This window comes from Silurus meridionalis, chromosome 21 (genome assembly GCF_014805685.1).
Source record: "Silurus meridionalis isolate SWU-2019-XX chromosome 21, ASM1480568v1, whole genome shotgun sequence".
NCBI classification, from domain to species: Eukaryota; Metazoa; Chordata; class Actinopteri; order Siluriformes; family Siluridae; genus Silurus; species Silurus meridionalis.
Window position 1 is genome coordinate 9,301,193 of NC_060904.1, and position 17,501 is coordinate 9,318,693.

The window sequence follows — 17,501 nt, forward strand, 5'->3', positions numbered from 1 at the left end:
ACCTCTCCAGGCTCTTCTTAATCTGCTCCCTACTCTCACCACAAATAACAATATTATCCACAAACATCAAAGTCCACGAAGTGTTCTGTCTGACTTCGTACTTTAATCTGTCCATCACCACTGCAAACAGGAAAGGGCTTAAGTCAAGTCAAGAGGCTTTTATTGTCATTTTTACTATAGACAGTGGTACACAGTACACAGTAAAAACGAAACAACGTTCCTTCGGAACCCTGGTGCTACACTAAACAACAACAGCATAGAGCTACATCACAAACATAAAGTGCATCGAGTGCAACCTGGTGCAAACAGTGCAAACAAAAAACAGTACAGACAGACAGTGCAGACAGACAACACAAGACAAGACAAAAGACAAAAAAATATAGCACCAACTAGTAAACCTGCTGTATACTTGATTATACAGTACTGTGTAAGGAAAAATGTAAAAACTATACCCAGGAAAGAATACAAACAGAACAGAACAGAACAGAACAGAACAGAACAGAACAGAACAATGTAGTGCAAAAAACCAGCAGCAAGGAGGTGCAAAGACAGCATGTAAACATTATACTGAATACAAAGGTGCAAAGACAGCATGTAAACATTCTACTGTAATACAAGGTGCGAGTATAAATAATAATAAATAGATAAATGGTGGTGGAGTGGATCGAGATGAGTGATGATTGTGTTTAGTCCAGGTTGTACAGTTCGGTAACACACATTTGAGTGAGTGTGTGTGAGTGAGTGAGTCTACCAGTATGTCATCTGGTACTACCAACTTTCCACTCTTCATCCTCTCAAACACTGCTCTCATTTCCTCCTTACTAATCCTATCCACTTCCTGCTTCACCATCTCCACATCATCCAACCTTCTCTCTCTGTCATTTTCCTTGTTCATCAGCTGCTTAAAATACTTGCTCCATCTTCTCAACACACTCTCCTCACTAGTCAACCCATTTCCATTTCCATCTCCATCCTTTATTGCTATAACTTGCAGCACATCCTTCCCAGCGCGGTCTCTCTGCCTGGCCAATCAGTATAAATCATTTTTTCCTTCCTTAGTGTCCAACTTCTCATACAGCTCCTCATATGCCTTTTCCTTGGCTTTTACATCCCTCCTCACCTGCTGCCACATCTTCTTGTACTTCTGCCTACTTTTCTCATCTCTCTGCCAATCCCAATTCTGTTTTACCAACCTCTTTCTTCATATGCTTTCCTGTACTTCCTTATTCCACCACCACATCTCTTTGTCTTTCTCTTTATTTCACACCAAGTACCTTTCCTGCTGTCTCCCTTATAACTTCTGCAGTAGTTGTCCAATCATCCAGCACCTCTTCACCACCACCGAGCCCCTGTCTGACCTCTTCCCTGAACCAAGTCTGCCTCAATCACTAATCTTTCTTTTCTAGGTCACTCTCCACCACTTCATCACACTCACACCAGAATATTTCTCCACCATCTGAAAATCCACTTGTGGAGCATAAGCACCGATGACATTTATCATCAACCCTTCAACTTCCAGCTTCTGTGCTTCACTTTATCAGAAACTCTTTTCACCTCCACTACACTCTTACTTTTCTCTTCCTTCAGGATCACCCCTACACCATTTCTCTTTCCATCCACACCATGATAGAACAGTTTAAACCCCCTCCAATGAAGTAAGGTCCTGAATAAGGTTGTACTTTATTGATGCCATTTAAGGCAAGCCAAAAGACTTAATGTGGTATTTGAAATTCTTTCATCCTGTCAATGTATTAAGAAGCTTGAAGCCTTAATACAGCTTTAGAGGCAGATGGTGTTTAAATAGCAGTAACCCTGCAAAATTTTGTAGTCTAGAAAAAGCCTTGTTTGTGATTGGTGAATTAATTTATTTTAGTACTATTTATAATAGTAGTACAGCATTTTGTTGTAAATAATCTCCTCTATCTCACAACCCACTTGTGGAGCATAGGCACTGATAAATGTCATCATCAACCCTTCAACTTTCAGCTTCACGTTCATCACTTTATCAGAAACTCTAACCTCCACTCTCCTCCACTTCTCCTTTTCCTGCTGTTTCTGTAGATCTCTACCTCCACTCCTTCTCCTCTTCCGGCCAAAAGTAACCCAATTTTCACCGGTACCCTATTGGCTAACAATACCTGTGGCAGTCGTTGTTAACCCATGGTTTATAATGTGATGTTGGTAATGGTGAGGGTTGCATTAGGAAGGGCATCCAGAGTAAAATGTGTCAATGAATCAGAAATTCATACCAGATTGGTTGAGCGGCCTAATACAATACTCCCCATTTATCTGGGCTTGGGACCAGCACTAAGAATGCACTGGCTTAATGACTGGGTTCTGAAAATCATTTGAATAACTTTAATAATAAGCTTGTGTTGCATTCACTAACATGGGAATCTGTGGAGCTAAACATTGAACTGCCATCTATCTGGTAGATATCATGATAGCTCCAATAACCAATTAACTACACTACTCATCAGCACATCACTAATCACTTTCACCTGTGTCGTTTATACACTGATCATAGAATTAGACAAGTTACAAATTTCAGCATCTCACTGCAAACTATTTTTGCTGTTGTAATCGTAGCCATCATGTGTCACATTACATGATAGCATGTATCGTAGTCTGCATGTTTTGTTTTATATCCACAGATCATGTTTATGGTCTTGTTATCAGTATTTATTTATTTTTAATTTGTGCTTCATGTAATAATTTTTTTTTTTTTTTTGCAATTTTGCCTCCGCCTACCAATTTTTGTGACATAAAGCTTGATCTACACTACCTGGTTACACTTCAGATTACACAATGCCTTTTAGCTGCACTGAGGATATCACTGCACATCCCTGGGCATTACGCCATACCTCTGCTTTTCTTCAGATGCACCCCTCAACGCCAATTTGGATGTTGCTCCATCTTCCAGCTCTGCTGAGGATGTTGCATTGCTTCCATACTTCAGTGAAGACATTCCCCTTTTCTCCTGCTTCACAATATACACGGTTCCCCTCTCTGGATCTTTGGAGGATCAACTATGCTAAGGATTTTTTTTGTTTTTTGTATATGATAAACAATCAGCAGTTGCATTGACTTCCTTAACCCAGCCATTAGGGGGGCACAAGCCAGTGCACTCTTAGTGCCGGTCCCAAGCCCGGGTAAATGGGGAGGGTTGCGTTAGGAAGGGCATCCAGCGTAAAACATGTGCCAAATCAAATATGCGGATCACAAAGGAGAATTTCATACCGGATCGGTCGAGGCCCGGGTTAACAACGACCGCCACAGGTATCGTTAGCCGGCAGGGTACCGGTGGAAATTGGGCTACTGTTGGCCGAAGGAGGAGAAGGAGAGGAGGAAGACGTCTACAGAGACGGCAGGAAAAGGAGCAGTGCAGGAGAGTGGAGGTTCGGGTTGGTACTTTAAATGTTGGTACTATGACGGGTAAAGGGAGAGAGATAGCTGATATGATGGAGAGGAGAAAGGTAGATATGCTGTGTGTTCAGGAGACCAAGTGGAAAGGGAGTAAGGCCAGGAACATTGGAGGTGGATTTAAACTGTTTTATCATGGTGTGGATGGGAAGAGAAATGGTGTAGGGGTGATTCTGAAGGAAGAGTACAGTAAGAGTGTAGTGGAGGTGAAGAGAGTTTCTGATAGGGTGATGATCGTGAAGGTGGAAGTTGAAGGGATGATGATAAATGTCATCAGTGCCTATGCTCCACAAGTTGGCTGTGAGATGGAGGAAAAGGAAAGATTCTGGAGTGAATTAGATGACGTCGTAGATGGTGTACCTAGGAAAGAACGATTGGTGATTGGGGCAGACTTTAATGGGCATGTAGGTGAAGGGAACAGAGGTGATGAGGAGGTGATGGGTAGGTATGGTTTTAAGGAGAGGAATGTGGAAGGGCAGATGGTGGTAGATTTTGCTAAAAGGATGGAAATGGCAGTGGTGAACACATATTTTAAGAAGAAGGAGGATCATAGGGTGACGTATAGGAGTGGAGGAAGGTGCACACAGGTGGACTATGTGCTATGCAGGAGATGCAACCTGAAGGAGATTGGAGACTGTAAGGTGTTGGCGGGGGACAGTGTAGCTAGACAGCATCGGATGGTGGTCTGTAGGATGGTTTTGGAGGCGAATAAGAATAGGAGGAATGTAAGGATTGAAAGAAGAATAAGATGGTGGAAACTGAAGGAGGAAGAGTGTAGTGTGAGGTTCAGGGAAGAGGTCAGACAGGGGCTCGGTGGTGGTGAAGAGGTGCGGATGATTGGGGAACTACTGCAGGAGTGATGAGGGAGGCAGCTAGAAAAGTACTTGGTGTGACATCTGGAAATAGAAAGCAAGACAAGGAGACGTGGTGGTGGAATGAGGAAGTGCAGGAGAGCATTAGGGAAAGAGGTTGGCAAAACAGAAGTGGGATCGACAGAGTGATGAGAAAAGTAGGCAGGAGTACAAGGAGATGCGGCAGCAGGTAAAAAGGGATGTGGCGAAAGCCAAGGAAAAGGCATATGAGGAGCTGTATAAGAGGTTGGACACTAAGGAAGGAGAAAAGGAGTTATACCGATTGGCCAGGCAGAGGGACCGAGCTGGGAAGGATGTACTGCAAGTTAGAGCAATAAAGGATGGAGAGGGAAATGTGTTGACTAGTGAGGAGAGTGTGTTGAGAAGGTGGAGGGAGTATTTTGAGCAGCTGATGAATGAGGAAAATCACAGAGAGAGAAGGTTGGAGGATGTGGAGTTGGTGAAGCAGGATGTAGATAGGATTAGTAAGGAGGAAGTGAGAGCAGCGATTAAGAGGATGAAGAATGGAAAGTCGGTTGGACCAGATGACATACCGGTAGAGGCGTGGAGATGTTTAGGAGAGATGGCAGTGGAGTTTTTAACCAGATTGTTTAACAGGATTCTGGAAGGGGAGAGGATGCCTGAGGAATGGAGAAGGAGTGTGCTGGTACCGATCTTTAAGCATAAGGGAGATGTGCAGACCTGCAGTAACTACAGGGGAATTAAGTTGATCAGTCACACCATGAAGTTATGGGAAAGAGTAGTGGAAGCCAGGCTGAGAGAAGAGGTGACCATCTGTGAGCAACAGTATGGTTTCATGCCGAGGAAGAGCACCACAGATGCCTTATTTGCTTTGAGGATGTTGATGGAGAAGTATAGAGAAGGACAGAAGGAATTGCATTGTGTATTTGTGGATTTAGAGAAAGCGTCGACAGAGTGCCAAGAGAGGAGTTGTGGTATTGTATGAGGAAGTCAGGTGTGTCAGAGAAGTATGTAAGGGTGGTGCAGGACATGTATGAGGACAGTGTGACGGCAGTGAAGTGTGCAGTAGGTACGACAGACTGGTTCAGAGTGAAGGTTGGACTGCATCAAAGATCGGCCCTGAGCCCTTTCCTGTTTGCAGTGGTGATGGACAGGTTGACGGACGAGGTCAGACAGGAGTCTCCTGGACTATGATGTTTGCAGATGATATTGTGATTTGTGGTGAGAGTAGAGAGCAGGTTGAGAAGAGCCTGGAGAGGTGGAGATATGCGCTGGAGAGAAGGGGAATGAAAGTCAGTAGGAGTAAGACAGAGTACATGTGTGTGAATGAGAGGGAGGGCAGTGGAGTGATGCGGTTGCAGGGAGAAGAGGTGGAGAAGGTGGAGGAGTTCAGGTACCTGGGGTCAACAGTGCAGAGTAATGGAGAGTGTGTTAGAGAATTAAAGAAAAGAGTGCAGGCAGGGTGGAGTGGGTGGCGAAGAGTGACAGGAGTGATTTGTGATAGTAGGGTATCTGCAAGAATGAAAGGGAAAGTTTATAGGACTGTGGTGAGACCTGCGATGTTGTATGGATTAGAGACAGTGGCATTGAGTAAAAGGCAGGAGGCAGAGCTGGAGGTAGCAGAGCTAAAGATGTTAAGGTTTTCGTTGGGAGTGACGAGGATGGACAAGATTAGAAATGAGTTTATTAGAGGGACAGCACATGTAGGATGTTTTGGTGACAAGGTGAGGGAGGCGAGATTGAGATGGTTTGGACATGTGCAGAGAAGGGACATGAATTATATTGGTAGAAGAATGCTGAAGATGGAGCCACCAGGTAGGAGGAAAAGAGGAAGGCCAAGGAGGAGGTTCATGGATGTGGTGAGGGAAGACATGCAGGTAGTTGGTGTGAAAGAGGCAGATGTAGAGGACAGGGTGGTATGGAGATGGATGATCCGCTGTGGCGACCCCTAATGGGAGCAGCCGAAAGAAGAAGAAGAAGAAGAAGTTGCATTGACTTCCTTCTACATATCTGTGACACCAGAGGGGCTCAAGATACATTTTGGCTCCACCTTTAAAGACCTTTTCACTTGTATATAAACTTATTCTACTAGGCACACCAGTCTATAAACAAAGTGGATCAGGGAACATTAAGGAAACTAACTATAATTTACATAAGAATTTTAAATTAATGGTATTTTGGTTTGATATTTTTAATGCTTCATGTATAATACAGTTTAATGAATTTCACAGCTGTACCGAGTAATCTTGAAGTAATTACATAGGTTTATACATGGTTAACCATCTAATATAGCATAGTTAAAAAATAAAATTAGATCCATGTGCCTCTTTTTTAAGTCTGAAATTCTGTCTTCCAAGAACTAAGGTCCTGAATAAGGCTGTACTTTAGTGATGCCATTAAAGGCATTAAAATACCACTTAATGTGGTATTTGCAATTCTTTTATCCTGTCAATGTCTTAAGAAGCTTGAAGACTTATTACAGCTTTAGAGGCTGATGGTGTATAAATAGCAGTGAACATGCATAAATAAGTAGTCTAGAAAAAGCCTTGTTTGTGATTGGTGAATTAATGCATTTTAGTACTATTTATAGTACAGCATTTGGTTGTAAATGATCTGAATGTGTTGTGCTGTATGTATTGTAATAAAGCAAGTGTATCTGGAAAAAGACATCACTAGTCATCATTCACTTCACTCATAGTTCATAAACAAAAGACACACTGTTCAGACATGCCATGCACATTATTTCTTTTTATTTAAGTCTTACAAACATTTGTTGTGGTTTGTTAAAAAAAAAAAAACTGAATTAACCTGGTGGTGCTATGCACCTTGACTAGATACACCCTGGTTCCCCTTTGCGTGGATTTAAAACCCTAGACCTTCCTACATAGTTTACATATGGATAGTGTATTTACAAGTATAAAAAGGCAAAAAATGTGTTAAAATATCTTATAATATTTTGAATGTTTTTACTTTTACACTAAACCTAACACCTCACCTGTACCAGAATCAGTGATTACATCTTCCAAGTTGTAGGTCTTCTGCTGAGTTTTACACAAACTCTTTCTGTAATAATGCCTTATAAAAGACTGGCAGTGTTCCTCTTCATTTTGGTAGGCACTAATCAGGCCCTAACCTTTGGCCCATCCCTAGCCTCCTCCCAAGCTTTCCCCAGAAAATGTTACACTTGACAACATAACAGCATACATACAAACATTACCTATTTCCAATAACATGACTTATAAAACTGTACATATGCAGATACACATAAATAGAGGTTTTTAATACTGCTACAAAACTGCCAAATAATTTCCACACTGTATCAAATTTCTTCACAGGCAAACAACGACAGATTCACATTGAATTTATTTGACATATGAAAACCTTGGTGACCATGGTTGTGAACATATATTTAAAAAGAAAAAACAGAATGAATATTACCATGATATTTGGTAATATTCAAAGATTATTTAAATTATAATAATTACTGCTACTACTACCACCAACAATAATACTTTATTGGCACATTTTATCCATCATATTAAAAATGATCCACTTTGGTGAAAAACAGATGCTGGCTAGTTTCAACTCCTTAATTGTTCTTTTTCATAATGCATACAGCTTGTTATAAGTACTAACAGACCACAGTAAGTGTTAAAAATAGGAAAAGAGTCTATATACACATACATATATGCAATCATGTTAAAGAAAGTAGTACAATTATTCATGAGTCTCTGGTCCACACTTGGGAAATGAAATGGTACTTCACATATGCAGTCTACATGTAAGCATAACATAAGGACAGGAAAATCATTTTAATACTAGCAATGCAAGATATAAAACATTAAAATACAATACTATAGCCTATTAAATGGAACATTGAACCTGTTTTTACCTGATGTCAGAAGAAAGGTTTCTGTCTATAGTAAATGAAATATATTGTGCTTGCATAAATAAGCAATGCGGATCATCATGAACAAAATAATCATGTATTGTAATAGTCATGTAAATGTAAAATAGGTACAGGGATACATTTATAAATTTTAATTTTAGTTTTGGAATTTTTATATTTTAAAAAAGCTGCTTTGTGACAATTTAAATTCCAATGTTAAAGGTGCTATACAAATACAATTTATTTGAATGGAATTATATACCATTATAAAGAAATGGTGCTACTTTAACCAAATCACATACAAAACTGGCTTTTCTATATTAAATTATTCCATAAATTGAATGGTTTTAGTTATTTATATACTTACACTTTATTTATATGGTTTTCTCAGTCCCCCACTTCAGGTGGCTAAGACATACAAATTGAAGGTCTATTCTATAACCTCCTCCTAACAAACGATGCTGATACATATACATTTAATCCAGATTTTTTTTATTACTCCAGTAAATTATTTTTCCCCTATTCTCATCCATTAGAGGAATACATAATCTACTGCATAATGGCAAGAAACCTGTTCTCTTCTGCAAGGGTAGTCAGGAGAGAGTTCATGTCTCCGATGGCCATGTTGGTTTTACCAGGAGGCAAACAATGAATTATAGCTGAGAGGTGTGAAGTATGCCAAGAAGAAGTCTGTGATAAATCATGAAGAACACTACGACTAATAACATCTGAAACCAAACGTCCCTGGTCAAGGCTATCATCCAAAATGGAGGAAAATTTTATCCCGAAATTATGCAAAACACTGCAATCTGTGCTGCTTTCTACTGTGCTGGTCACCTGATCAGCACCAGGGGACAAATCCTTTAAGGGTTCAATTTTAAGTGTTTCCATTTGGCAGTGTTGAGCTCTGAAGTCTGAAGATTTTGCTTTATCAAAGCACTGCTCCAAGATTCTCTGTTGCTGTATGGAAGAACATGAGTTTGGCTGAAGCTTATCTATTTCTATTTGATTAGCAATTGGATTAGCAAGTGAGCAGTTAGTATTTTTTTTTGCAAAGCTTAGGTTGGATTGTGCATTGTTACTACTAGTGATCTGTTGGGTGGAATGTTGTGACTGAGAGAGGTCTTGAGCCACAGACTGGCTAGATACTGCACACTGAGCTTGAAGAGGGAATACATTGGATAAACTGGACTTTGCTATCCCTTGCTGGAACAGGTTTCCACTTGTTGGACTTGGAATTTCAAGGCTCTGGTGAAGCTGTTGAGTTTGTGACTGACTAGCTTGATGAAAGCTAATTGGACAGATAGGGCCCATGGCATTCTGACAGTTTTGTTGACCAATCTTAAATGTGCTTGTGTTCCTCCTTTTGTCACTGCAATTCTGTTGTATAGTCTCCACAGACACTCCTTGGTGCATTCTGCTTGAATTTGCCCCTTTGCATTTCTGATTTTGGTCACTGTGTACATTGGAAAGTTCATCTATTTGCTGAACTCTTTCCCTCTCATTAGGGTGCTGCTGGTCTGTGAATGATGACGGGAGCTGCTGTTGTACAATCATATTTTCAAAGCAACCAAATGGGAGCCCTACTGCATTAATTTGGTTGGGCCATTGTTCACATCTCTGTGGCGCCAGAGGAAGTTGACAATCAATACTTCCTGAGCTTACCTCATTCCACTGAATTGGCAGGCTATCCTCTCCAAGACTTTGTGTATCATGTGCCCCATGTTGCTGTAAAGAATTCTTGGTTTTATACACCTCTTCACTATTCTGTGCAAAATTATTTCTGTGAAATTGGGAATTTATAAATCTGTCCTGGGTGCAGTGAGGGTCAGTGTCAGCAGGGCTAAATAAGAGAGTTCTGTCATGTTTAATAGCTAAAGTGTCAGGTGCTAAATGTTCCATGATGCTAGAAGCAAAAGGGAAGAGTTGGCCACTGTGTATATTGCCCTCTAAGTTAGTGTAGTTTTTGTCATTTGTACTTTTAACAAGATCGCCTTGGACCACATTTTTACTAACCAGAGGCTGTAAATGTTCTATGTTATTCTGGCTGCCAAAACGCTGTATCTGGGAACTTCCAAGGATATTTTGGCCTCTTGGCCTTAGAGGATCACTTGCTCTTCTGTCACTTTTGCCATGGCTTTCCCCATGATATAGTTCCCTCTGTCTGTATCGATTGCGACTGATTTGGCTATAAAAACTACCATCACTACTGGCATGTGGTCTGACTAGTGATGGCAATATGAGCTTGTTTGTGTCTTTCACATCCCTTGCCACATTCATTTGAATTTTATAGCTTACTTGTTCTGTGTTAGGTAAAGGTGTTGGCGGGGGCCCACCTGTTGCAGCAGCATATGTAGCTCTAAGATGATAATGCTGTGCTGGTGTTAAGTTCAACACACCTCTTGATCCCGTTTCACCTCCTCCCACACCTCTATTTCCACCACCTCCACCATATTGGCTAGCCTCACTAGAGCGACGGGAGGCATCAGTAGAGATTGGGTCATAAGAGTCAGAAGCACTAAGGTTGTTCAGCTGCCTGTGCTGTCGGTGCTCAGACTGTGAGGCTTGGCTGGAGCGGCGGCTTGAGAAGCAGGGAGAGATGCCAGAGGAACGGCGGCTGCTGCTTAGGTAGGCTGAGCTGGTGGTACTGCCACTGCTGTGACGGCGATCCTGAAGGAGGCTTAACAATGTCAGTTCTGTGCTGGATGGCTCGGGATGTAAACAAGGCTGAGGTACTGATGCACCCCCACAAGTACTCCTGACAGTACACAAGCCTAGAATTACAGAGAAACACCATGTACATCAAAAATAGCATTAGCATTGATTAGATCTATAAAATCTCTTTCGTGCAAATACAGTAAAACACCGTTGTACGAGCATAATTCGTTCTTGAAAATTGCTCGTAGGTCCATTTGCTTGTACGTTCAAACAAATTTTCCTCATAATAATTAATGTAAAAGTGATTTAATCCGTTCCAAAACCTCTTTTGATCACTTATTTCTGCACTTAAAAAGTATTTGTAGCCTATTTTAACAAATACACCGCAAATTACCGTAATGTAAACATAATTTAACACTTTCCAATGTGGTAGTGGTTGATTGCGAGTGTGAGACGTACACCACAGTCGTAACCTTCTTGGTTTCAATGGTAATTCTATTTACTTTCGTTTTCACAGCACCATCACTGATTTTCTTGGGAGACATTTTTCAAGATTTCTAGTAAAATAAAAATATAACACTAAAAAAGTTATCTTTTTGCTGCACTGAACAACGAGAGCAACTGAGTGATACGTCATCAACTAAGCGGCTGATGTGACCCTCGGCCGTAAATGGGGAACCGGCCGCGTGGGTTTGCTCGTTCCTTCGAAATTTGCTCGTGAAATAGGGTAAGATTTTGCGAGCAAGGTCACTCGTATCTCCGTTTGCTCATACTATTAGTGGCTCGTACAACAGGGTTTTACTGTACAATTGCAGGACTTTTTTTTCTTCCCAATGCATAATTTTTTTATTTTGACATATCTTGAATATGGAAGTAGAGATATAATTCACTGCTAAACAAAACAAAGTTATAGATTTACCTTTCCCTGTAAGGGAGGCCAAACTGTTGCCTTCAGTGGGTGCTGTGGGTGACAGATATTTCAGCCTTGATGTTCCTCCATTCACCTGCCTAAGCCTTTCCATCTTAACCTGTTCCATCCAACGCATAGGCTGCCCCAGACTTCTGCAGGGTTGTAGAGCTAGAGTAGCTGCTGTGGCTGTAGCAGTGGATACAGTAGAGACCATGATGGGGGAATCCAACTCTTCTCCCTTAGTGTGCTTCTCTTCATCCTCATCTTCAAACTTCTGGTCCTCCACCACCTCCTCTCTTACAAGGCCAAACTGGACTCCATGGCTGAGATGGGAGCTGGTGGGGGACTGGTCACTGCTGCATGAAGACTGACTGCCAGGGCTTGGCTGAGACGTCTGAGAGATAATATTAATGTTAAGAAATTATTAGTGGCTAGCACATGCAATAATTAAACTATAATATAATATAATATAATATAATATAAGCACTTTCACTAGTAAACAAAAATAACAACTAATAAAATATGTTGATGAAAAGCATTTCACATGAAACATGGAATGGATTAAGGCCCATATTTTTATCTTTTGGTCAGATCTTAGTTAGATTGAACTTGTCACTTTTACAAGCTTAGAAGTACGAAGAAACAAAAAATAAAACTTAAAAAAAAAGATAAAGTAACATAAAAGAAAAACTCCCTTTGACAGTCATTAATCTCATTCAGCTTTTACTTTGTTAAGGGTACTGTGCCTACTGTCACTGGATTTTTTTTCTTTTCTTTGAAAATTTGAAGATTTCTGTCCACTTTTTTGCATTGTGTCCCTGTAGGTATGCACAGATGGTATATATTCAGTAAGATCTTAGTAATTATTTTTAATGAATTGTCAACTAATGACTGTGATGCTGAACTGCACAATGATACAACACAAAAATGGGTAAAACACTTTTTGTTTAACCTGATGACCTCTTACTTGTGAGAACAACATGATTTATGGCAGTAAGAGTGGAGCGCTGATTCACAAGGATATAAATGTTGGCAAAACCAAATCTCACCTGATCACCCACTGTCCTTAGAAAGAGGGCAAGTAAGGCGTAAAGGATTGGATGTAAAAGATATTTAGTTATTATACAGAACAAGCAAAGCAAAGTTGGTATAAGTGATAGACTGACTTAGGAGCAAGCAGGGTAGTATGTAAGGGTAAATTATCAAGCATAATACTGATTATATATCTGATCTGAATTAAGGAAGACTAAGTAAAAAATTTTTAAATTATTAAGGCAAATAAAAAGGTACTTGTGTATGTACTCATTGATTTCAATTTATTTTATTTAAAGAAATAAAAGTATATTAACCAGTATATGTATTATATTATTATTAGTTTATTATATTACATAATAAACAGCACATGAAGTATGAAAAGAGGCTCACCATGGGCTTCTCTGTCTTGATTGACTTGACTTGCAGACATTCATCTTGTGTTGAGGTAGCATGGTTATACTCTCTTTGGTCAGGAAATGCTTCAAATGGCCGTTGTAATTTTGATGATCGACCCTGTCCATTGGCTCCCCTTTCACGAGGATGGGCTGGAGGTCGCGGGTAAACATCTCCACGCTGTTTCTTAGTGACATGGGCTTCAGGACCATGAACAGTTTTTACATGTTTGCGCAAAGAGCTGGGGTCAGTGTAGCGTTTGGTACAGCCAGGTATCTTGCATACATAGGGTTTCTGAGAAATATTTTGAGAGTAAGTGATAAAAAAGAAAAGATTAATAAATAAAAAGATTGAATGGAAGATTTTAATTATGAGCGGCTATATTTGAAGATGCACTTACTTACACATACTAACACACTTGATAAACCATAAAACTTGAATGATTTAATGCTATTAATTATTAAACTCAGGATGGTTCAGGCACTCTCCTGACGGGTTTAAAACATAATAAAAATAGCTTTTGGATATTTTGTTATTTGAAACTTTTTAAAACTGCATCTTGCTTCAGTAACTGCTTAATAATTTTATTTGAGCATGAACAATTTAAAAGAGGTAGTGACTATATACCTCATTAGAATGGGTCCGATTCTGATGTTTGGCACGGTCTGATGCATTTGAGAAGGCTTTGTTGCAGCCTTCATGCTCACACACATATGGCTTCTCTCCTGTATGAGAGCGCAAGTGTGTCTTCAAGTTCTCCAGTCGAGAGTAGGCCTTGGAACAGCCCTCAAACTGCACATAACAGAAAAATGGCACATAAAAAAAACATGGTTATATAGGCTTATGTAGCTCTTTAGAGTCTATCGATAACTGTCATATAATAATTTGTACATTTTCTTAAAAAAAACATCTAAAGATAATTTCAACAACAGCATACACTGGGTGGTTTCTTACCGTGCATTTGTGTGGTTTCTCGCCTGTGTGTCTGCGCATATGCACCACCAGCATGTACTGGGCCTTGAAGGGCTTCTGTTCTCGAGAGCAATCCTCCCATCTACACACAAACTCCTTCTTCTCTCCATGGATATGGTCATTATTTATATGCTATATAGACAGAAAAGGGTTACAGGTTAATGTTTAGATCAGAGAGGTAGTCACAGCAATTAATTGTGTGATACAGGATGCCTAATGCCTAACTACAGGATCACTAATTAAACATTATACTGGTTTTATACAAATGATTTATAAACTTTATAAAAAATAACTCACATACACAATATATATATATATATATATATATATATATATATATATATATATATATATATATATATATATATATATATATATATATTGATCAGATATGGAGTGGAGGGAATTATAAGAGCAAATTAAGATTAAATGTGGAATTTGATGCTCAACAAACTTCATTTTATCCTATCAGCAACCACCATATCAGTTCTCAAAGTTAAACTTTACTTAACATTTGCTTTGCAATGACTTTGTTTACAGTCACTGGAAATCTCATATTATCATATCTGTTAAGCCATTGCATTTTGTCAAAAAATATGATATTTTATGTTGAGTTAATTAAGAATAAAAGTCAATTTCCAGTCAATTCTGCTAATTTTAATTTCCAGACCCTCAGAGCCATATTCTATATGTATTATGTATTTACATATGTATTCAACCTGGTTGCTTTGGTGATTCAAAACTAAAATATTAATTTTTGGTGACTTTTATATTAATTTACATCATCTGGAAAACCCTTTGAGTACAGTAATTATATGCATTCTAGATTCGGTAGGGATTAATCAGAATGTAATAGGACCCACTCATAATAGTGGTCACACTCGATCTAACAGTTCTATTAAATATAACCACAGTTTAACAGTTTGAAGTTATTCCATTTTATCCTGTCATATTATATTCATATATTAGGACATATTTAAAATACTTCTTAATATATGCAATTTGCCATGTTCACATCAGCTACGTTACAGTTTTATCAATTACCTCTCAAAGTTATCAAGTATGACTGGATAATTTATGATCTGATTGACCATACACAACTTGATCCTGCTACTGTCAATGTGTCAAGATATTTCACTCTCCTCCTGTGGCTGGCAAGAATTTACATATTCACTAGACACCTACATCGATATGGACTTCTGTTTTCTTCTAACACACTACAATCCATCACGTTTCTTGTGATCTCAAAACTCCAGACTTCTAGTAGTTCCTAGAATAGCAAAGTCCACTAAACGTATATAGAGCATTCTCACATTTCGCTCTAAAACTTTGGAATAGTCTTCCTGGCAATGTTTGGAGCTCAGACACACTCTTCCAGTTTAAGTGCAGATTAAAGACGTATCTTTTTAGCAAAGCCTACACATAACACATATCGTATATCAAAACCTGCTCCAGTACATCTGATCACATGCACATTATCAACTTGTGCTTGATAATATTATGAACAGCAGCTATGCTAATCTATGCTAGTCCCACCTAATGAATATTATGGACCTTTAAAGAAGCAGACGGCGACCCCACAAACATCCCGAACCATCTAGAGACGTACCAGCATTATTTGGATTCCACCACATGTGGAGTTTGAATATTGGACCTCTTTGAGTGTTAAAAGGCTCTGGCATGAAGAAGTTGGTGTTGGAGCTATGATGATCTTAAATGTATGAGTTGTTTAGTAGCTCCTGGTTCCATAATCTAAAATGACTGTATAAGACTGAAGAAAGGACACATAACCACACATTCCAGTGCTCCTGAAATTAGTTCTCACTCTCCAGTGTTCTGTATTGTTTAAAGATTTATAATCACACTCTTGATATCACCCAAATAAGGATGGGTTCCCCTTTTGAGTTGGGTTCTTCTCAAGGTTTCTTCTTCATAACATCTAAGGGAGTTTTTCCTTGCCACATTTACCATGGCTGCTCATCAGGGATAAATACACATCGTTCACCTTAACTGGTAAATCTGTAAAGCTGCTTCGAGACAATGTCTGTTGTGAAAAGCGCTATAAAAATAAACTTGAATTGACTTGACAGTGCAGCCTTCCTCCAGGCCAGGGGCTAGTGAGTTGGCGTCACACGACATGTTCCATCAATCTTATGAGTGAGTCATAAAAACAATTGTAAACCATTCATCTACTTATTATATGAGGTCCCTGTATCTAACATCCACACAATAACAAAATTGGGCATTTCAGAACTACCTCTGCCTTGAATCACATGCCAAAAACAAAAGCAATACCATGATCAGAAGCAACCTAGGTACCTGGCAGAAAACTATCCACAATGATAGGGAGAAAAGTAAAAGAAACTGAAAACAGGAGGAGGGAAAAAAAAAACCTGAACTGAGTCTCTCACATATAAAGCAGGATAGAGGACAGAGGAGACAGTGAAAAGGTAAAAATGAGAGAGAAGGATTCAGAGAAAATGAGTGAAAGGTGCTGGTACACATAGACAGAGGAGCTCATCCGCTATTCTTCTTCATGACATAAAGGAGACCAGTGTCACTAACTTCTCTGTCATCTTCCTTCATTTGCCCAAACTTTTCCAGAGTTTGAATAGTGGTGCAGGAGTGTATTATTGGATTATGTGTGAGATAGTATGACTGTGAGGTGGTGGACTGTCAATCAAACCTGACCCCTCTTTCACACATTGGCCCTGATTTTGCCTATTGACTGTGTTTTACCCCAGCAAAAATCTATAGAGACCATCAAGATTTAATTAAATGCTGAAAGAGTAAAAACCTGGAAGCATCAACACTCATATTCAATTTATTAAACTGCTAAAAACAAATCTATTTACACAGGCGAAGATAGGCCCAAAAACATCTTCCCATAATATATTATGTATTTCAAAGATTCGGTATAACGAGAGAGAAAGAGAGAAAGAGAGAGAGGGGTTGCATGCATCTTAAACACAATCCACTTTTACTGGGAAGGTAAGCCTGCTCTGTGTCCAGAAAAATGTGACATGAAAGATTATTCAAATTAGCTTTTAGAATTTTTTTTGGGACATCCTTAAGCAGTCACACAGATTACTAGATTTATCACAAGAGGATTTACATTTATTACATATATCACAAAGGCACCCTTGCTTTTTCTTTAGTGTGCTAAAGAGTTCTCATTCCTCCACACTTACAGTACAGTCTCAAACCTTTTGCAACGTAATTCTAATCTTGTTAGGTAAATTGAAAAATGTGTAAATTATGAGGTAATCCTGACAATAAGTACCATTAGCCATGATAATACAGTTACTTCAGGTGATCTAGAAGCCTAGCAACAGTGAACAGTGAACAATCCTGCATTATAATAAACAAAACGATCAGAAAACCATCT

General features: G+C 39.3%; 1 protein-coding gene across 5 annotated transcripts in view; it reads right to left on the reverse strand.

Moving 5' to 3' along the window:
- Nucleotides 1-6,997: 6,997 nt before the first annotated feature.
- Nucleotides 6,998-17,501, reverse strand: part of gli3 (GLI family zinc finger 3) — a 183,027-nt gene continuing 172,523 nt past the window's right edge. For 4 of the 5 annotated variants that reach the window (XM_046833532.1, XM_046833536.1, XM_046833534.1 and 1 more), the window contains 5 exons: nt 14,096-14,245; nt 13,769-13,933; nt 13,139-13,435; nt 11,723-12,107; nt 6,998-10,919 (listed from right to left, as the gene is read on the reverse strand). In XM_046833532.1, the coding sequence (XP_046689488.1) occupies nt 8,695-10,919; nt 11,723-12,107; nt 13,139-13,435; nt 13,769-13,933; nt 14,096-14,245 (3,222 nt within the window). In that variant the 3' untranslated portion in view covers nt 6,998-8,694. Of the gene's footprint in view, nt 10,920-11,722; nt 12,108-12,762; nt 12,774-13,138; nt 13,436-13,768; nt 13,934-14,095; nt 14,246-17,501 lie in introns of those variants that run through there. The other variant, XM_046833537.1, reaches the window with a different exon arrangement.